This window comes from Lupinus angustifolius, chromosome LG18, assembly GCF_001865875.1.
Source record: "Lupinus angustifolius cultivar Tanjil chromosome LG18, LupAngTanjil_v1.0, whole genome shotgun sequence".
NCBI lineage: Eukaryota > Viridiplantae > Streptophyta > Magnoliopsida > Fabales > Fabaceae > Lupinus > Lupinus angustifolius.
In genome coordinates, this window is record NC_032026.1 from 14,774,040 (window position 1) to 14,792,695 (window position 18,656).

Below are 18,656 nucleotides of genomic sequence, written 5' to 3' on the forward strand. Positions count from 1 at the left end.
AAGTCCTTATTATGTAGTAATAATTATTTTTATATATATTTTAATTATAAAATATATAATTATATTATTAAAATTGAAAACCTTGCCACAAATAGTTATTACTCTTATAGGTACTCACAAAAGATAGTAGTATGAGTATGGAAAAGTACTATACGTGTTATCTGTCCCATTACTATCCATATTTGTTTTCTTCACTATAGAAACAAAATTGTAACTTGATGTAAGAAATTAATTATTTAACAAAATTGTAATTTGATTCACACCATATTTAGTTTAAAAAGAAAAAGTGAGTGGAATAAAAGTTGATAAAAGAAATGTTAATAAAAAATGATTCTTTAATTATATGATATCAAAGAAATAAAAAATGAAAAATAATAAATTAAGAAATGTTCAAAAACAAAAAGATAAGTCTTATTAATTTTAAGCTAAATTTTTCTTCCATTTTCACTCCATATATGAGAAGGAAAAAATTTAGTGGACCCCATTGCTTTTTTCCTTCTTTCCTTTATTTTCCTTCCAACCAAATGATGGAAAAGAAATTTTTCCTCTACTTTTGTTTCCTTATCTTTTCTTTCCTTCTATTTTCATCACAACCAAACATAGCTTTAAGATTGATGATATTAAATCAAAACAAAAGAAAAACTTGTCAATAGAGCTGAAAATGACTTGGACTTAGTTTTTCACATATGACATGACACATTGATAATTAAGAACTTCTGAATGTTTGGTAGTGGAGGTAAAAAAAATTATATTGACTATGTATTAATAAATAATATTAAATTATAAAATTAAATAAATAAAAAATACATAGAAGTCCCATACCCATGTTCAAGGAAATGAAGGCCCAAAAACAAAATTTTATGAGCTAATCAAATTTTTAACTGTTGCGGAAGCACCCAGCTTTGTCTCAAGTAGTAATTAGTAAAGCTGTTAAAGCTCGAACGAAGAAGAAGAATTTCTTAACATAACTCTCTCATCAATTCGCGAGTGGTAGAGTTTGGTGGCGCCGATGGAGAATCCTCCGTCGATCACTCCCGATTCCGCTTCTAGGTTTTTGAGAAGCCCTCTCAGTAACGAAGGGATCTGGAACCGCCTTAAACGTGCTGGCTTAAATGAAGATTCCGTTAATCACAAAGATAAATCTGCGCTTGTTTCCTACATCGCAAACCTTGAAGCTCAGGTTCCTTTCTTCTTTATCATATGTTATGTTCTTAGATAAGATATAGGAATGTTAATTATGATTGATATGGTGTGTTATTGGTTCTAATTTTTAATTTAGGAGTGCTTCATCTTTATGTGTGGTTGTGAATTGTGATTCCGATTCTACTTGTTAATTATAGACTTAATGTATAGAGTCCATGATATGTTCCTAGATCATAATAGCTTCTGGAATAGTGCTAGTTCCTGGTGTGATTTTATGATTGGTTAGCATCAATCACTTGCAAAACCTACTGAGAAACTTGTGTTGATGCTTTATTTGCTACTTGCTAGTGACTTTTTCTGTAATGTAGTTTGATGTCATAATGGACTATTTACCCTATCAATTGAATTGTATTTTCAAGTGAATACTCTATAAAGGATTTATCATTATTTCATTTTACTTTAATATGATGTAGTCGTTACCATTGGGAAGTAAGTCCTACATTGCCTGTCTAATTGTCTCGGAAATGGTTTAACTACATGTTGAGTTACTTCTCTCATTGCAAATTGATTTTGAGATAAAATCTTAACATGGTATCATAATTAGAGTTAAACTTCTCTTTGGTTGTCATGGCCCAACCTAGTCCTTCAGGCTTCTGTGCAAGATATGTTGGGAAGTAAGTCCCATATTATATATCTCATTGTTTCGGGAGTGGTCTAAATACGTTACTCCTCTCATTTTCAATTGGTCGTGAGATGGAACCTTAATAGTTACCTTGCTTTATACAAGTATTGTTGAAACTCATTGTCACTTTCTTGATTTCACTTTGAATTTGACCCGTATTTTGTGTAGATTTATGATCACCAGCATCAAATGGGCCTCCTGATCTTGGAGAAAAAGGAATTGGCTTCCAAGTATGGGCAAGTTAAGGCTTCAGTTGACTCATCTGAGTTTATGCATAAGCATGATTCATCTATGAATTTATCTGCACTAATTGAAGCAAGGAAACGGGAAGAAAATTTGAAGAGGGCAGTAGAAGTCAAAGAAGTGTGCATAGCAAGTGTAAGTTTGTTGAATACAGTTTTTATATCATGTAAATTGACTTTTGCTATCCAATTGTTTGTTTATTTTCTCTAACATTAGATGGTAATTTTATATCGATTTATGTAGCTTGAGAAGGCTTTGCATGAGATTCGTACTGAGTGTGCTGAAACCAAGGTTTCTGCGGAGAGTAAATTTTCTGAAGCATACCAACTAATAGACGAAGCACAGAAAAAACTTACCGAGGCTGAGGTCAAATTACGTGCTGCAGAATCTTTACAAGAAGAGGCTAACAAATATAACAGTGTTGCTGATAGGAAGCTTCGGGATGTTGATGCACGTGAAGATGGTCTTAGACGACAAATCATAGCTTTCAAATCAGAGTATGTGTTTGTATAAATATAAATATGTGTATTACCTTCTGGATGAATGGACACACTACACAATATGGATGAATCTCACTTTAGGTGGTTTGGGCATGTATGGAGGTGATAAGTAGAAGTCTCAATAAGGAGAGTATATCAAATGTAGGTTAATCTAATTTCTAGAGGCAGGGAGAAGCGAAGAAAGTTCATAGGCGAAATAGTTATAAAAGATTTAATGATCAACGATTTGTCAATGGACATAATTTATGATACATCATTATGACAATGTTTGGTCCATGCAACCGACCCACCTGTTCTTAGTTGTTGGTTGCTGGTTTTGCTATGGTGTATGCTGTTGAATCTTGTTTACCCAATATATTTTCTCATAAATTAATATCATTACAAAGTTATACATGACGCAGCTAACAGTTGATGCTGCTGTCCTCCTTTTAGAAAACACACTAACTGAGCTTGTGACCATGTTGTGGTGTTATTTTGAGGTTTCATATGTTGTGCTTGTTATCCTAATCCGCCTGTAATGATGTAATTTTTTTAGAGATTGATTTTTGTTCAGAAATTAAATAAATCTTTCTTTCTCACAGTTGTGATGAAAAGGAGAAGGAGATGATTCTTGAAAGGCAATCCCTTTCAGAAAGACACAAAGTTTTGCAGCAAGAACAGGAAAGGTTACTACAATCGCAGGCCTTGCTGAACCAGAGAGAGGATCACCTTTTTGGTAGATCACAAGAATTAGATTGTCTTAAAAAAGAGTTAGAGGACACAAAAGAGAAATTTGTTAAGGAGCATGGAGCCCATGTTGATAAGAAGACTGCTCTAAAATTGGTGGAGGCCAACCTAACAAGAAGAGAAGAGGTTCATATTTGAAATTTCTTAGTTGGGTCAAGATGAAATTTGTATTAAATATTTTTCTATCATTGACTTGTTCATGTGTTAATTTATGTTTACATGGATACAGGTTCTCGCTAAAAGGGAAACTGAGCTGAACAAGAAAGAGCAAGAGTTGCTTGATTTTCAAGTGAAACTTGACAGTAGAGAATCTGTATGTTCTTTCACTCTATATTGTTCATTGTAACTTGTGATTTTTCTCTATATCATTGTTCTTTTAATTTTGTTTGATGGGAAATGTAGGATGAACTTCAGAAAGTTACAGCTGGCCGGGAATCTGCATTCAGAACAAGTAAATCTAATTTTGAAGCTGAGCTACAAAGTCAGCTCAAATTGGTTGAAAATGAAATTGAGATGAAGAGACGAGCTTGGGAGTTAAAGGAGGTTGATCTTAAACAACGGGAAGATCAACTCCTTGAAAGGGAGGGTGAGTTGGAAGTTTTCTCAACGGCACTGAGTGAGAAGGAGAAAGATCTGCTGAATCTGTCAAGTGCTCTTGAAAAAAAAGATGAAACTTTGAGAGCTTCGGAGGAGGAATTTGAGTTATACAAAGCCCTTCTGCAAAAGGAGAAAGAAGAAATTGAAAAGGCAAAGCTAAACCTACAGAAGTCTTTTGTATCATTGGAAAATGATTTAAGGCAAGTTGACAATGCAAAGGACAGACTGAAGACCATGAAAAGTGAATCAGTCGACTTGTCCATTTTCGAAGTGAAACTAAAGGAAGAGATTGACCTTGTAAGATCTCAGAAGTTGGAGCTTGTAGCTGAGGCAGACAAGCTGAAAGCTGAGAAAGCAAAGTTTGAAACTGAGTGGGAGCTTCTTGATGAGCAGAAAGAAGAGTTGCGGAAAGAAGCAGAATATATAACCGAGGAAAGGAAAGCGGTCTCGACTTATATTAAAAAAGAGCGTGACATACTAAGACAAGAGAAAGAAAATATGCATTCTCAGCATACCCAAGAATTGAAGTTGCTTGCCTGTGAACGAGAAGAGTTCGTGAACAAGATGGCGCATGAACATGATGAGTGGTTTGCCAAGATGCAGCAAGAGCGATCAAATTTCTTGCAGGACATTGAGATGCAAAAGAGGAATCTGAATATCCTTATTGAGAAGAGGCGTGAGGAGGTAGAAAGTTATTTGAAGGAAAGAGAGAAGGATTTTGAGGAAGAAAAGAACAATGAACTCCAACATATTAATGGTCTTAAGGAGAAAGCAGCGAAAGACTTGGAACAGGTTTCCTTAGAGATGGAAAGACTTCATGCTGAGCGAACAGAAATAAGTCTGGACCGCCAACAGAGAAATAAGGAATGGGCTGATCTAAGTAATTGCATTGAGGAGCTCAAAGTTCAAAGGGATAAGCTTCGAAAGCAGAGAGAACTTTTGCATGCTGACAGAATTGATATTCATGCTCAGACTGAAGAATTGAAAAAACTGGAGACTTTGAGGATTATCTCTGATGATATTGCTATGGCTGATATGATTAAATATGATATGGAGTCTAACCAACAGAAAATCTCTGCAAAGAAAAAATTGAAGCAGCAAGCTCGTACCCCTGGTGATCAATTAAATTTCACTAAGGAAATGGATGCTACTCACATCAGCGATGGGTTTGATACTCCATTTATGCATGAGTCATCAGTTGCTTCTCCTCTTAGCCCTAATAGATTCTCATGGGTCAAACGATGCACTGAACTAATTTTTAGACATTCTTCTGAGAAGCCGCTCATGGACAATGAGGATAAGGCTGTAGTTTCTGATACTTATAATGTTAGCAATGGGCAAAAGCTCCTGACAAATGACATTCCACTTAGCAATGTTAGTAAAAGACAGCAAACGAGATTTTCTATTGAAGAACCAAAAGTCATACTTGAAGTACCCTCTCCAGTTGAAGATGTTAACAGAGCAAGTGATTTTGGATCTGAAGTTAAGAAAGATGTGAAAGGAAAAAATGTTTCCTTGCTTTCGGATGGGCGTCATGTGGGCAGACCGAAAAGAGGCAGTGAGAACTTCACTACTGAAGTTGGTGATTCACTTTTAAATGCAAGGCAGAATAAGAAACTGCGAGCAGAAGAACAACGATACGAGAATCATTTATACCAGGGCACTACATGCAGGTACAAATCTGGTCCTTTGGATGATTTTTCTTAATCATATAGTTGGTTAGCAATTTTTATATTTAGATGCAGCATGATTTCATGTGTTATCTATTGAATTTTATTTTCAGTGTGATTCCAACCCAATCAGATGGGTCAAAGTCAAAGGTCCAGCAGTTGTCACTATTATCAAATCAAACAGAAAGGAATACTGAAGGTACTGCTGTTGTGATGGTGGATAAGGTTATACATTTATCAGAGGCAACTTCTGAAAAGGTTGATGCTATCATTGTCCCCAACCAAGAACCACTAGAACCATTTGAGTAATTCTACAGTGGGAATGGATCAATATGATCTTCATCGAAACACAAATGATCAATCGAATCCTCTAATTATTGAGAGAGACATTTTATTTTAGCTTGTTTTTCCACTGGTTTGTCGAAACCGGAAGAAATATGCAAAGGAAACAATAGACAAGTTTCAGATCACTGTTAGGCTGAGTTACACTCAATTTGCTTCTATGCTCCATTTTTTTGTGTGGATATATTCTTCTATACATATATGATAGATCTGATGTTCAGTGCTTGTAAGTTGTTTTAAGTGGTGTGATTTGTTGTGCTTTAGCTTCAGTCTGCTCTACAAATTTGACGTTTGAATTTGGGCTCTAAACTGTTTAGTTTATTCTCTTACATGTGCTGTTTTGACATGTATTCTACTTGTAAACAGGCTTTGTATATTGTATCCTTTTTTATTTTAGCTATCAATGAATCTCATATGATTATATCTCGTGGGAAAAGGCTGTTGTAAATTGCATCCCTTATTGATATTGTTAAAACATGTATATATTTGGGCTGTATGAGGTGCGGCAACATACTAAAACGTTTCTTGCCGTATATCCCTTTAGTAAGCATAGGGTGACAAAATTATTCATAATTCAAAATCCATTCAAATTAAATTCATCCAAATACATCCCTTAGAACTAATGAATTTAAATGGATATCCATGTGTATATTCATTTGGATGCATACCAAATCCATCCAAAAAAATTAAATTAAAAACAATTTTTTCCAATTAATTCAGTATTAATATAAAAAATTTCTCTCACCTTTTTAAGAAAAATCTTACACACATTATAAAAATTGAAAATTGTAATTTTAAAAAGTGCTTATCAAAAAAGTATAAACGATTTCAGCCTTAGTGCTTTACCCCAACATCATTTTAGTTATTGACTAATATGATAATATAATAACAAAATGAAAATTTCAGGATGACGGATTGTTAGATACAACTTGTGGAAGTCCCAATTATTAAGAGTGTAAGCAGTTCCATATTAAATCGTAAAACTGATGAAATCGAACTGAACCGAACCATAAAATGTGGTTAGGTTCAGTTTTGCGGTTCGATTTAGTTTTTTTATTTGGAACCATTTAAGTTCGGTTCGGTTCACGATTTTGTAAATTTTGAATCCATTAGAGTCGAACCGAACTGCATATTAAAAAATAATCTTATTTTATATTTAGATGGTTAAGCTTTAAAGTTAGGAAATAAAATATAATTAATAATTTAGGATTATTAATACATATAGGCTATAAGTAAGAGACAAGAAAAAAAGAAAAAATAAGATACTTTTTAACTCAGACAGTCAGAATAGATAAGGCATCAAAAATTGAAAAAAATAATTGAAGAAGGATAAACACTGAATCTCTTTTGATTTCTTTTGTTATTATCGAGGTATCTATCAACTTTACTCCGAATTAGTGTTGTCTTTAGTAATCCAACTCTCAGCCTTAAAAATCTAGTGAAATCTTATATCAATAATCCAACATTAGGTCCTAAAACTCATTTGGTTTATTTTTTAACATTTATTTTGTTAGTGAATTGGATTGAAGCAACTTAACCTAGCGAACCATATTGATTATTTTAAACTTCAGACAAGAGAACAAAGGCGATATTATCAGGTATAATACGCCCAACCAAGTCCACTGCACCCTCACACTTCTTCTTCTTCTTCTTCTTATTATTATTGTTGGTGTTATTACATAAAATGGAGAGCGCCGCCGTCGTTGCAGGCATTAAATTAAGTTTCCCGATCTGCCCCTCTCTCCATCCTTCTCTTCCTAATCTTTCTCGCACTTTCAACCCTTCTCTCTCTTTCCCTCTCAAGGTTTTTCCAATTCTCTCCTTTCTCTTCTTTTCTTCTTAGTCAATTTATTTTATCTTAATTTATTTTTTCCATTTGCAGCTCCAAAATCAGTTTCCACTCACTTCTCACAATGTTCTCCAATCCGCTTCTACTCTCAGACCTTCTGCCACTCTATCTAATAATTCCAGGTCCTTCTTTTTTTAATTATTATTATTATTGGTTTTAAATTTAATTATTCTGTTGTGTTCTTTAATTTGATTGTTACCATAATAAATGATGCAGTGAAACAATTGAAGTGGCTGAGATAGATTGGGACAACCTTGGATTTGGTCTTCAAAATACTGATTATATGTATATCATGAAATGCACACAAGGTGGAACCTTCTCCAAAGGTGAAATTAAGCGTTTTGGGAACATTGAATTGAACCCTGCTGCTGGAGTTTTGAACTATGGCCAGGTTTTATTATTATTAGTATTATTATTATTATTGTTGTTGTTATTAGTTGTTGTTGCTGCAATAGAAATTTGAATTATAGTTTTTATTTGAAAGTTTAATGTAATTGCTATGGAGGTGCAATGATGTTCTTGGTCTAAAATGTAAATTGTTTTTGTTTAGTGTAGAATTTAAATATAATTATTATCTTTTATGTTAGAATTGAATTTGGATGGTATGTTTATTTGGTGAATAATGTGTTTTTGTGGCCCACAACTGTAGGGATTATTTGAGGGTTTGAAAGCCCATCGCAAACAAGATGGTAGTATACTCCTCTTCCGTCCAGAGGAAAATGCCGAGAGGATGAAAACGGGTGCAGAACGGATGTGCATGCCATCACCGACCACAGAGCAGTTTGTGCAAGCTGTCAAGGATACTGTTTTAGCGAACAAACGTTGGGTACTATAAAACCCTATCATTGCCGTAAATCTTGTATTGTTTATTATTCACATTAGACTGATTAGGTGAATTTTTGTTTCAGGTTCCCCCTCCAGGTAAAGGTTCCTTGTATATTAGACCATTGCTATTGGGAAGCGGAGCTGTACTTGGTCTTGCACCTGCTCCAGAGTACACGTTTCTAATATATGTTTCACCTGTTGGAAATTACTTCAAGGTATATTTATTGCTAGTTTCCTATGTTAAAATATGGCATCTTCACTTTTTCGGTTTTTCTTATACAAGTCTTTCATTATCTTCTTTCAGATGTAAATAAAAAATTATGATCAAAATCCTACTAACATGAGAACTTTGAAAGATTTGCTCGAAACCGAACCCTAATAAATTTTAACTTGTATGTTATGTTGATGTGATTGAGTGAGTTGAATTTTTTGTTTGAAAAGACGAAATAAACTTGCAGTATGCTTAGGGGTTCAGTATGTTACCCTTTTCTTCTTTTTAGGAATTATTAGCAAGGCATGAATGAAGTTGTTTTGTGTTGCCTGATTTATTTTCAAATTCTACAACATAATCTTGTTGGTATGGTGGTATCACAATAATTATTTTTTTTCAAATATAGACAAGCATTCTCGTCTTTTTCTGTATCTTTTGCTGTTGTCATTTTAAACATACATATAGTATGCCCCTTATAAAAATTTATGGAGTATCAATGTCACCACAGGAAGGTTTGGCCCCAATCAATTTGATCGTTGAGAATAATTTACATCGTGCAACTCCCGGTGGTACTGGAGGTGTGAAAACCATTGGAAACTATGCTGCAGTAAGTCAGATTACATGCCCTTCATTTGTCTATTTATCTGTAATCTAACATTTCCTTGTAGATATTCTCTTCTGTTTGCCCTAAATTTAAGTATTCTGCAATTTTAAACTGAAGATTTTAAAAAAAAATTCAATTTCAATTCGACGTTTTATATTTGTAAGTAAATAGGAACAAGTTGCTTACTTGTGCTTACTAGATGGGTAGATAGGTGAAAACTGAGGATTTTGCTGTGCTGCCTTCATTTTTCATTTTACAACAAATACTGTTTTATTGACAGAACTGACCTTCATAATAACCATTACGCAGTGTTGGCCTAAGTTATATTTTTGTTGGTTTCTTAACTTCCATTTCTTGCCACTGGCATAACTTTTTTTAATTTCCTGACTCTGTCTGGGCGTTTGTGCAATTATTCTTCGTAGGTTCTGAAGGCACAATCTGCAGCAAAAGCGAATGGATATTCTGATGTTTTATACCTTGACTGTGTTCATAAGAGATATTTGGAGGAGGTTTCTTCCTGCAACATTTTTGTTGTTAAGGTATCATACTCAAGAACCAGTTATCATTTTCTCTCAATAGAATGATCAATTTGCCTATACATATAACTCCTGGATTGTAAAATCAATAATTTGTTTTATTAGTATCACCATGCATTTTATTTACACTCAATTTTTCACTCAAATTCCTGAGTCCCATGACTCCCATCTCATGATTTGTGGTTAGTGATACTTGCAAAATCAGTATCTATAATGGTATGCTCTTGGTCCACGGTGTTATCTTCAACTAGTCGGTGCCTCTGCCAATTGCAAGCTTTCAACAGCTAAATCCTCTCCTTTTCCTCATGAGAAATGTAATATGACCTGTAGTATGAATTATTTTAGCCAAAAGGCAAGGGTATTATTTGGAATAAGCTATGCATACAATTGTACAACATAACTCACTGCCATACTGCTGGGTCTATTCTTTGGCTCCTTTACATGATTTGGAAGACTTGCTAATTGCATACAATTCCTGTGCAGATGATTTGTGATTATGAAGTTTTTAAATATCATTGTCTTTAGCCTATATTCTGGTGCTACTTCTTTGGTGCTATTGTGTGTATTTTGAGACCTAGTTTTCCTCAATGTCAAAGTTTGTCTTTTTAGAATGGTATTTCATAGAGCTTACTGCATTATGCTACCCTTTTTTATTTTCTTTCAGGGTAACACTATTTCAAGTCCTGCTATTAAAGGGACTATCCTACCTGGCATTACTCGAAAAAGTATAATCGATGTTGCTCGAAGCCAAGGTTTCCAGGTACTAGATTTTTTTGTTAAGGTGATGAATAATGTACACTATCTGTTTGATATCAAAGGAGGCATTTGGGTTGTTATCCATGATACAAGATTTGTACCTTAGGAAGCTGCCAGTGAGAATATTTAGCCCATGAAGAAGTTTATAACCGTTAGAAGATATTAGGGTTATTGGTCTGTGTTAGTGGGCTTAGGCTTGTACACCTGAGCATTAGTGTAAATAGAGTACTGGGTTATGGAATTGAAACATATTATCATATCAATCATATTCTCAATTTACTACACTGGCCATCATTCTCTGTCTTTTTGTCTTCCTATGGATCTAAATCTCTGAGATCTTTTGCCTGTTTTCTGCCCAGTCCCATGATGAGAATATTGATTTGATTGGCATGATCTGCTAATAATTCAAAAGTTTGCCAAATATGTATAAAATAGATGATTTTGTCATGTAAAGTACCTTCTCAGGCCTTCCAGGTCTTAACATTTATGGCATAATTATATGAGAGTGTCCTCCGTTTACGTATATTGACCACCTCTCTATTTCCTTTTTATTTATTTCTTTGTTTCTTAATCAATTATTCTTCCAAATTCCAATTCCATTCAAAGATAAAAACAATGTTAGGAATTCTCCCGGAGAAGACTTCACATGTGTGGGGTTCACTTTTTATATTTTGACTGCATTGCAGTTTGTTTCTTGTTTCTATTGGCTTTAATCCAAAGATCAAAAATTTATTCTTCATTTCCCAATGTTCATCTCATCTGTGCAGGTTGAGGAGAGACTAGTGTCAATTGATGAATTGTTAGATGCTGATGAGGTCTTCTGCACAGGGACAGCTGTGGTTTTGTCACCTGTTGGTAGTGTTACTCATCTTGGCCAAAGGTACATTCTAATAAAATGGATAACACAATTTGCATTTGGTGAATTAACAATAGATTAACTAATGGTCCATTTGCAAGTTGATTTTTTGAGCATAATAAATGGAAGAGAAAGGTTTTGGAGTCATGAAATACACTTATGACACGACTTTGAAACCTTTTCTTTCCCTTCATTTTCCTCCAAAACCCAACTCGTAAGCAGACCCTAAGGATTGTGTTTTGATGTGAATGAAAATTAAACAATCTATTAATTATTACTATAATCAATTTTATGTTTGAATACATTTGTTGAAAAACTATTTTAAGATAATCTGTTCATTTTGATTGTGTAAAAAAATTGCTTCCATATATATCAATATAAACATTAAAGTTATTTTTATAAATTAATATTATTATAAACATCAATAGCATTTGTTTGGTAGTTAGTTCTGGAGGTGCAAATTGAGAAAATGTGATTGGTTCCATAATAATCTAACAGCTTTTTAGACTAATAAACTTGAAACTTCCAACTTCTCTAAATCACCTTTTCCCATAAAAACAGTTTTTTCATAAATTAATCAGGTTTGCCAGCATATCAGATTATACCACATTTTTTAAAGCTGTTTTTTAGGAAAATAATCTTTCCTAAACATCGTAGGAAAGCAACACTGATACTATAATAATGAGGAAACAAAGAATTGCTAAATGTTTCGTCATTCATGTCCTTTCCTCTCTCTGCACAAAATATCCCACCAACCCAATTTTGCCTGAAACTCTTTCTTTCCGATGATTGGCTATACAATGTCATTAGTTTTGGGATGACATTATAGTGGAATAGTTCTTGGGTTGGCATCTTAGGAAAGCAAATTTGTGCTAATGATCGATATTTTTAATTTTCTGCAGGGTATCATATGGAGAAGGTGGTACCGGAGCAGTGTCACAGCAACTTTATACAGCCCTTACAAGATTGCAGATGGGTCTCATAGAGGATGAGAGGAATTGGACTGTTGAGCTGAAATAGGCACACATAAATAGCTTTCTGTGCATCTTTGCCGAAATCAAGTGCAACCTCCTATCTGCAGAAGTTGTTTTTCAAAGTTTAGTTTCAGTTGAATTTAGCTTCTCTAGATAGTTACTCTGGTGTGTGTCAAATTGCTATTCAATGACCATATCAAGGTCGTAAAAAATAATTTTAGATCTGTTTATTTTTGTGCCAGCTTGAGAAATCGTTATCAGTGGATTAGTTAACTTCTTTCTTTGTTGAAAATTAGACATATTCTTGGTGCTGGAGGTTTCTTAATTTTTCCCGTAAGTTTTTATTCACAGAAGTTTAATGAATGTTAGTTTTTGATTTTAGTCTCGACATTTTATTTCAGGAGCATATATGTTATCCCATAAGTTGTGTCATTGTATGTATCATCGACTTGTGATTGTTTACGAGACAGCAAATGTGTACCCTTCTATTTCGGTTCACTGATTTGACGTGGATTGCCAAGTAAAACCATCCACTTGGCAGAGCTGTTGTGTATATCAACCTTTTTGGAGGGGAAAAGTTGTATATCTTTATATAAATTCCACTCATTTCTTCTTAGGAAGGAATTTGTTGGCAGTCAATTGAAGCAAAAGTTTATTCCTACACAATCACCCCCTCAATATTAAGAACAGGGATCTTCTCCATTAATAATGACATTGCATACATAACCAAAATCGCAGAATTGTAGCATGCGTGACATTTGTTACTAAAAGGCAAATAATGCACTCATCTTTACCTGTAAATATAGGCATAAGTTTATAATCCTAAAACTTCACTTGCTATTGTTCTATTAGTTCAACATAGGTTTAATTCATTTGAGCATCTAGTTTATTAGAAATGGTCATATGGAACCTTCTAGGGTTGTAAGTTGTCACCGTTCACTCCTACTGTTAACAAAATTGGTCTTATTTGTTGACAAAGTTGTCCTCTGACTTAACCTAAAAGGCCAAAAAGTAAGAACATTATGGTCTACGTACGTTTAACAATTATTCTTTGTCAAGATTAGTCATACAAACACAACAAACCACACCTCCCCGAAGACAAAGAGGAGCATGAGCTAGTTAGAGTTGAAAATTAACATGGTCACATGATTAATGACTCGAGTTGGTGGAACAAAGATATATCCTTAATTGGGGTAACATAATATAATTTATAATCTTCATTGGTGGTATCATTGTTTAATTATTATTGCTACTGTTTGTTATCACCAAATAAGGTACTATATCCTAGTTAAGAAAGATCCCTTGATCTATGATTGATCATAATCTTAGAGGATAAAGACCCTGTCATAAGACTCTTTCAACCTATATAAGCTAGGTCCACATTACGCACACAAAACATGAAAAGAAAATCACACAACTCTTTCTTTCTGTAAAGGTTGGTTATTTAACCATGGTTAAATTCATTAGAGAAGAGAGGGTGTGTGGTCTACCATCAAGACCGTTTCTTTCCCATGTTGAAAAGTTACTCGTGTGTTTTTGTTTTTTCCACAAAAACCTGTTACTTTCTAAGCACATGAAAGTTGGTAACAAATGTTATGAAAATTCAACTGCTTTTTGCTTTTCAAATTCTTTGTTTGTCTCTCACCATTTCATCTCATTGTCCGGTAGTGTAAGCCCCATTGGATCTCCAAGTTTAAGAATCCGATTCATGAGAGCGACACTTGTTGGGAGGGGCAACTACGAAAACCGAAAGAATTACTCCTTACAAAAAAGAAGAGAGAATATCATTAGTAGTTCACAAAAAAATCTCATTGTCAAGGGCAGTTTCTTTTATTTGGAGGTTCTTTGATTTTGTATGGCTGGGGGTTCTAAAAACTTGAGTTCATTAATCATATAAACATTTCCTAAATTTTAATTGAGCTAAAAATGGATAGAATTAAACCAAAGCAGATACTCCATATGACAAACACATGATATTTTATATTCTTTAAAATCTTTCACATACAATTAATTAAGAGAGTCATTCATCTTATAGACATTATGTAATGGGTAATATAATTTATACAATTTAACTTTTATAATTTTTTTTACAACAAATTAATTTTTTTCTAAGTTTTTATATATATCGTGAAAATCCATCTAAAAACAAATAACAAAAAGGATCACAATTTCATTATAAAAATAAATTATTCATTTTTATGTAATCATCAAAGAACTATTCAACAAACAGAAAGGGTGTGATCACTATAACCTTCCATGCATCATTTCTTTTGGTCCCACTAATTGCACCATTCATGATATTTATTATCATCATCCACAACAATAATTCATATCCCCAATATTTTACAAAATAATAATATAAGAGAGAGACTAAAAGGAAATGAGAAGATAAATGAAATATATTATAGACTAAAATAAGGAGAATGAGAAAAACATTAGTCTACTTCCTTGGCATTACCCATTATTTTAATTTTTATACTACCAAGTGTATACTTTGCCTTTTTGATTAAGGAACTAATCTCTTTCGAGTTTTGTGGCTTTCTCTCCTAACAAATGTTAATCTCAAGAATCAAACCTTTAACATTAGGATCTAGTAAAACCTTACACTATTAAATCAAGACACTCATATATTATCCATTATTTTAAACATAAAGCTTCATGCCTTTTCTTTCCTTCACTTTTTAGAAACCCAGCACAAAAGTCCTTTCTCTCCTTCTCAAGGCTTTTCTCTCTCACCCCTTACCCTACTCTTAATTTATATATAAACACCATTATTATTACCATTATCATTATCATTATCATTATCATTATCATCAACTTATAATAAAGATAGACTTTACTTGAAACTCAAACCAACTAAGACACAGAGAAAAAAGACATAGCAGATATGGGAAGAGCTCCTTGCTGTGACAAAACCTACGTGAAGAAAGGACCATGGTCACCTGAAGAAGACACCAAACTCAAAACTTATATCGAAAAACATGGTACTGGTAGCAACTGGATTTCCCTACCCCAGAAGATAGGTATGTTACTATGTTAATTCATTGGATTCATATTGATAGAGTCTCACACTTAGAGCAAGTTATTGTAATAACTATATATCTATATGCATGTATAATTGTTAACCTTTCTATCTCAATTAAGAATACAAAATTCTATATATTAGAGTGTGATACTTATTGGCTCTGCATTTTCTATGTTCTAGGCCTCAAGAGATGTGGGAAAAGCTGTCGTCTTAGATGGCTAAATTATCTCCGCCCAAACATTAAACATGGAGGTTTCTCAGAAGAAGAAGACAACGTAATTTGCAGCCTCTATCTTAGTATTGGAAGCAGGTAATGAAATTCCTCAATGATACAAACAAAATAAAAATAAACTCGCTAGCATGGATACTATGATATATCCAAATCTTGAAAACAATATATTTGACTTTATGGATAAAATTGTGTATATATACATAAAGTTTCTCTATGTTGAAAATAGTCTCTCTACTTTTAGAACTATAACTATGGACTCCAATTGATAGCTTAAGAATCATTATGCAGATGGTCAATTATAGCAGCGCAATTACCGGGGCGCACAGATAATGATATAAAGAACTACTGGAATACGAGACTGAGGAAGAAGCTCACTGGGAAGCAAAGGAAGGATCAACAAGCTCAAGCTCGTAGAGTCAGCAACCTCAAGCAAGAGATCAAGAGTGAACCAGAATATTTTGCTGGAGTTATCACCCAAACTTCATATTGGCCTTCAGAGCATAATAACTACATGCATATGCAAGTTACAAATAATCACAATGTTTCCAACCAACACTATGATCTCAACAATCAAACATCCTTCTGGAACTTGTTACTTAACAAAGACACAGTCACTGCCACCTTTAACTCACAAGTTACATGTGATGTTTCCTTACTACAAGAGCAGATTTATCCAATCACAATGAACATGATAAACCCAATCAATAGTGGAAGTGGCACTTATCTCCCTTCAAATATATTTCCAGGATTTGAAAACTTTCCAAATGATTTGAGCGAACAGGTCTGTGTGAACCAACCTCAACAAGTAGATGGATCAATGCAGGGATTTTATGGAATTGGATCCTTGGACATAACAATTAATAATGGTAGCACAAATACCACTTCAACAGAAAGCACTAATTGGGAAGATATGAACTCTTTGGTTTACTCACCTAATTTAGCTTCAGACTATGAAGGTTATCCACAAGAAATTCCTCAAGATATCACTTTTGAGGAATCTAGGTACTTTGGAATTCCAATGCAATAACAGCTATATGCCTATATATGTATACGGGGGTGGTGTAAATTTGTAACGCGAGTGAAAAAAATGGCATTAGATAAAGTCATTAAACCCTAATGAGTTCACTTTCACTTACATTTGTTGGTTTTGTGGTTCTTGTTTTGTTCCAATTGTTTCCAGATTTTTTCATTTGCTTGATTATTGATATAGAGTACCACTTTTTTGGATTTAAATAAATATATATAGCCTTATATATTTATAGAAATTACAGAATAATGAGGAATCGCTGATATATATATAAATAATAGAGTAATGAGGAATCTTAGTGAGACCATTGAATTCCTAAATATGTCAGCTATCAACACCACCTGGATTGAGTGAAATTTGTTTGGATATGTAACATATGTTATCCCACTGAAGAGTTTAATTATGATGGAATTTATGGCATCTACTTTAAAAATATCATTTTTCAATATCAGTTTGTCTTTGAAATACTTGGTTAATTAAATTGTATTTTTCGCAAAGTTCTTCTGAATCCCGAAGCCAAAGGCTGTGGTAAAGTTTGAAAGATGTGTAAAGTTTTGGCTGTGACTTGATAAGCTTTAGCAACAAAGGCATCAAACTGTGGCAGCATTCTTTTATAGCTTTCTATATGTTTGATATTTAGTAGGTTTATATCTCATGTGAGTCCAACTACAAACAATTGAGCTTTAAGTCTCGTTATCAATCAATTTGGATGCCTTATTTAGAATCGAGTTGGAAACCACAAATCCATGTTTGCAACTTGAATAAACCATGTACTTTCCTTTTTTTAATGTTTGGAAAGACAAATTGAAAATATGAATCTTATATAAGTATATTCATTCTCTCCATTTTATAGGATCTAATTTTATTCTGGTCTCTTTTTAAAATACTTCGTTCAAATTGTCTTTTTTTTATTAGTAAAAATGTATTAATAAATTGAGGTTAAAATGCATCAAGTATAAGTTGCTACAATAAAAGTGTTAATTGAACAATTGAAGTACAATTATAGACTCTAACTCTTATTACTACAAAAAAATTAAAGCAATTCTCGTTCGGGATCCTAAGAGTGAATGTTGTAATAGATGCTCATTTCCAGTTTATGGTAATATCGTAGCCCAACCATTTAAAGAGTCATTGTCACACCAAATAAGAGAAATGACAAGAGAAAAACATTTGATCCACTAATTTGTTCAATGTTTTATACACCATGCACCTTAAGTCTTGTCTAGTGACATCCACATTCCTCTGTACTAAGTTTAGTTTGCAAGGAAGTCTATTCGGTATACATCTCCAAATTAGAATCCGAGTTTTCAATAGCATTGCAGATTTCCAAATCAAGTGAAACATATTTTTATCATCTACTCCACTGTCTTCATGTTGCCAATAATATTGTAACTAATTTGATTGTATATGTCTTTGACCTGTGATGAATCACTCAAACTGTCTAATACGTTAATTATTTTTTTTTTAAGAAATACCCTTATAGTCAATTATTAAGGGAAAACATAAATATAAGGTCACATATAATTAATTAGAAATATAAATGTAGAAGTATTAGTAATCAAATTTGTCTTTTTAAAAGCGTGTGTATATATATATATCTATATGTAAGTATGTGTGTGTTTTTATTTATTTATAAACTTATGTTAATGAATGTTAGAGCATATTGTATCTTAAAAATTCACATCTTTTCATTTGTGTCATAACTTGCTGGCCTTATTCTACATGTAAAAAATTGGAAAAAGTAAAGTTGGCTGGTCCAAAAAATGTATTTCTTCATACCTATTTTTTAAAATAAATAACTTCGGATTGTAAATATTTCTTCTTGGATTAATATGAGATTCTATCATCTATAAATAAT

At 33.2% G+C, this 18,656-nt stretch overlaps 3 protein-coding genes across 4 annotated transcripts; all 3 read left to right on the plus strand.

Moving 5' to 3' along the window:
• Window positions 938-6,329, plus strand: LOC109333016 (protein CROWDED NUCLEI 4-like). Its single transcript, XM_019568236.1, is given in 9 exon segments — window positions 938-1,180; window positions 1,994-2,203; window positions 2,312-2,565; window positions 3,150-3,420; window positions 3,524-3,607; window positions 3,697-5,564; window positions 5,675-5,864; window positions 5,866-5,949; window positions 5,952-6,329. Coding segments are annotated over 9 exon segments (3,219 nt in total). The 5' UTR covers window positions 938-1,009; the 3' UTR covers window positions 6,039-6,329.
• Window positions 7,549-12,823, plus strand: LOC109333377 (branched-chain-amino-acid aminotransferase 3, chloroplastic-like). 2 transcript variants are annotated; one of them, XR_002106007.1, is made up of 11 exons: window positions 7,549-7,707; window positions 7,786-7,874; window positions 7,969-8,143; window positions 8,402-8,578; window positions 8,661-8,792; window positions 9,297-9,395; window positions 9,815-9,931; window positions 10,593-10,688; window positions 11,452-11,564; window positions 12,443-12,683; window positions 12,716-12,823. XR_002106007.1 is itself a non-coding variant. In XM_019568840.1 (10 exons), the coding sequence occupies exons 1-10, from the start codon at window positions 7,588-7,590 to the stop codon at window positions 12,558-12,560; spliced, it is 1,236 nt and encodes a 411-aa protein (XP_019424385.1). In that variant the 5' UTR covers window positions 7,549-7,587; the 3' UTR covers window positions 12,561-12,820. The 2 variants fall into 2 exon arrangements, 1 of the variants encoding a protein (XP_019424385.1); XM_019568840.1 differs by having other exon boundaries at window positions 12,443-12,820.
• Window positions 15,301-16,928, plus strand: LOC109332375 (transcription factor RAX3-like). The gene is made up of 3 exons (XM_019567338.1): window positions 15,301-15,537; window positions 15,720-15,849; window positions 16,060-16,928. The coding sequence occupies exons 1-3, from the start codon at window positions 15,402-15,404 to the stop codon at window positions 16,796-16,798; spliced, it is 1,005 nt and encodes a 334-aa protein (XP_019422883.1). The 5' UTR covers window positions 15,301-15,401; the 3' UTR covers window positions 16,799-16,928.

Coding starts and splice junctions, on each gene's coding strand:
- LOC109332375 (XM_019567338.1), top strand. CDS start 15,402: ATGGGAAGAGCTCCTTGCTGTGACAAAACCTACGTGAAGAAAGGACCA. Junction 15,538..15,719: donor TTCCCTACCCCAGAAGATAG/GTATGTTACTAT, acceptor TCTATGTTCTAG/GCCTCAAGAGATGTGGGAAA. Junction 15,850..16,059: donor TATCTTAGTATTGGAAGCAG/GTAATGAAATTC, acceptor ATCATTATGCAG/ATGGTCAATTATAGCAGCGC.
- LOC109333377 (XM_019568840.1), top strand. CDS start 7,588: ATGGAGAGCGCCGCCGTCGTTGCAGGCATTAAATTAAGTTTCCCGATC. Junction 7,708..7,785: donor CTCTCTCTTTCCCTCTCAAG/GTTTTTCCAATT, acceptor TTCCATTTGCAG/CTCCAAAATCAGTTTCCACT. Junction 7,875..7,968: donor ACTCTATCTAATAATTCCAG/GTCCTTCTTTTT, acceptor TAAATGATGCAG/TGAAACAATTGAAGTGGCTG.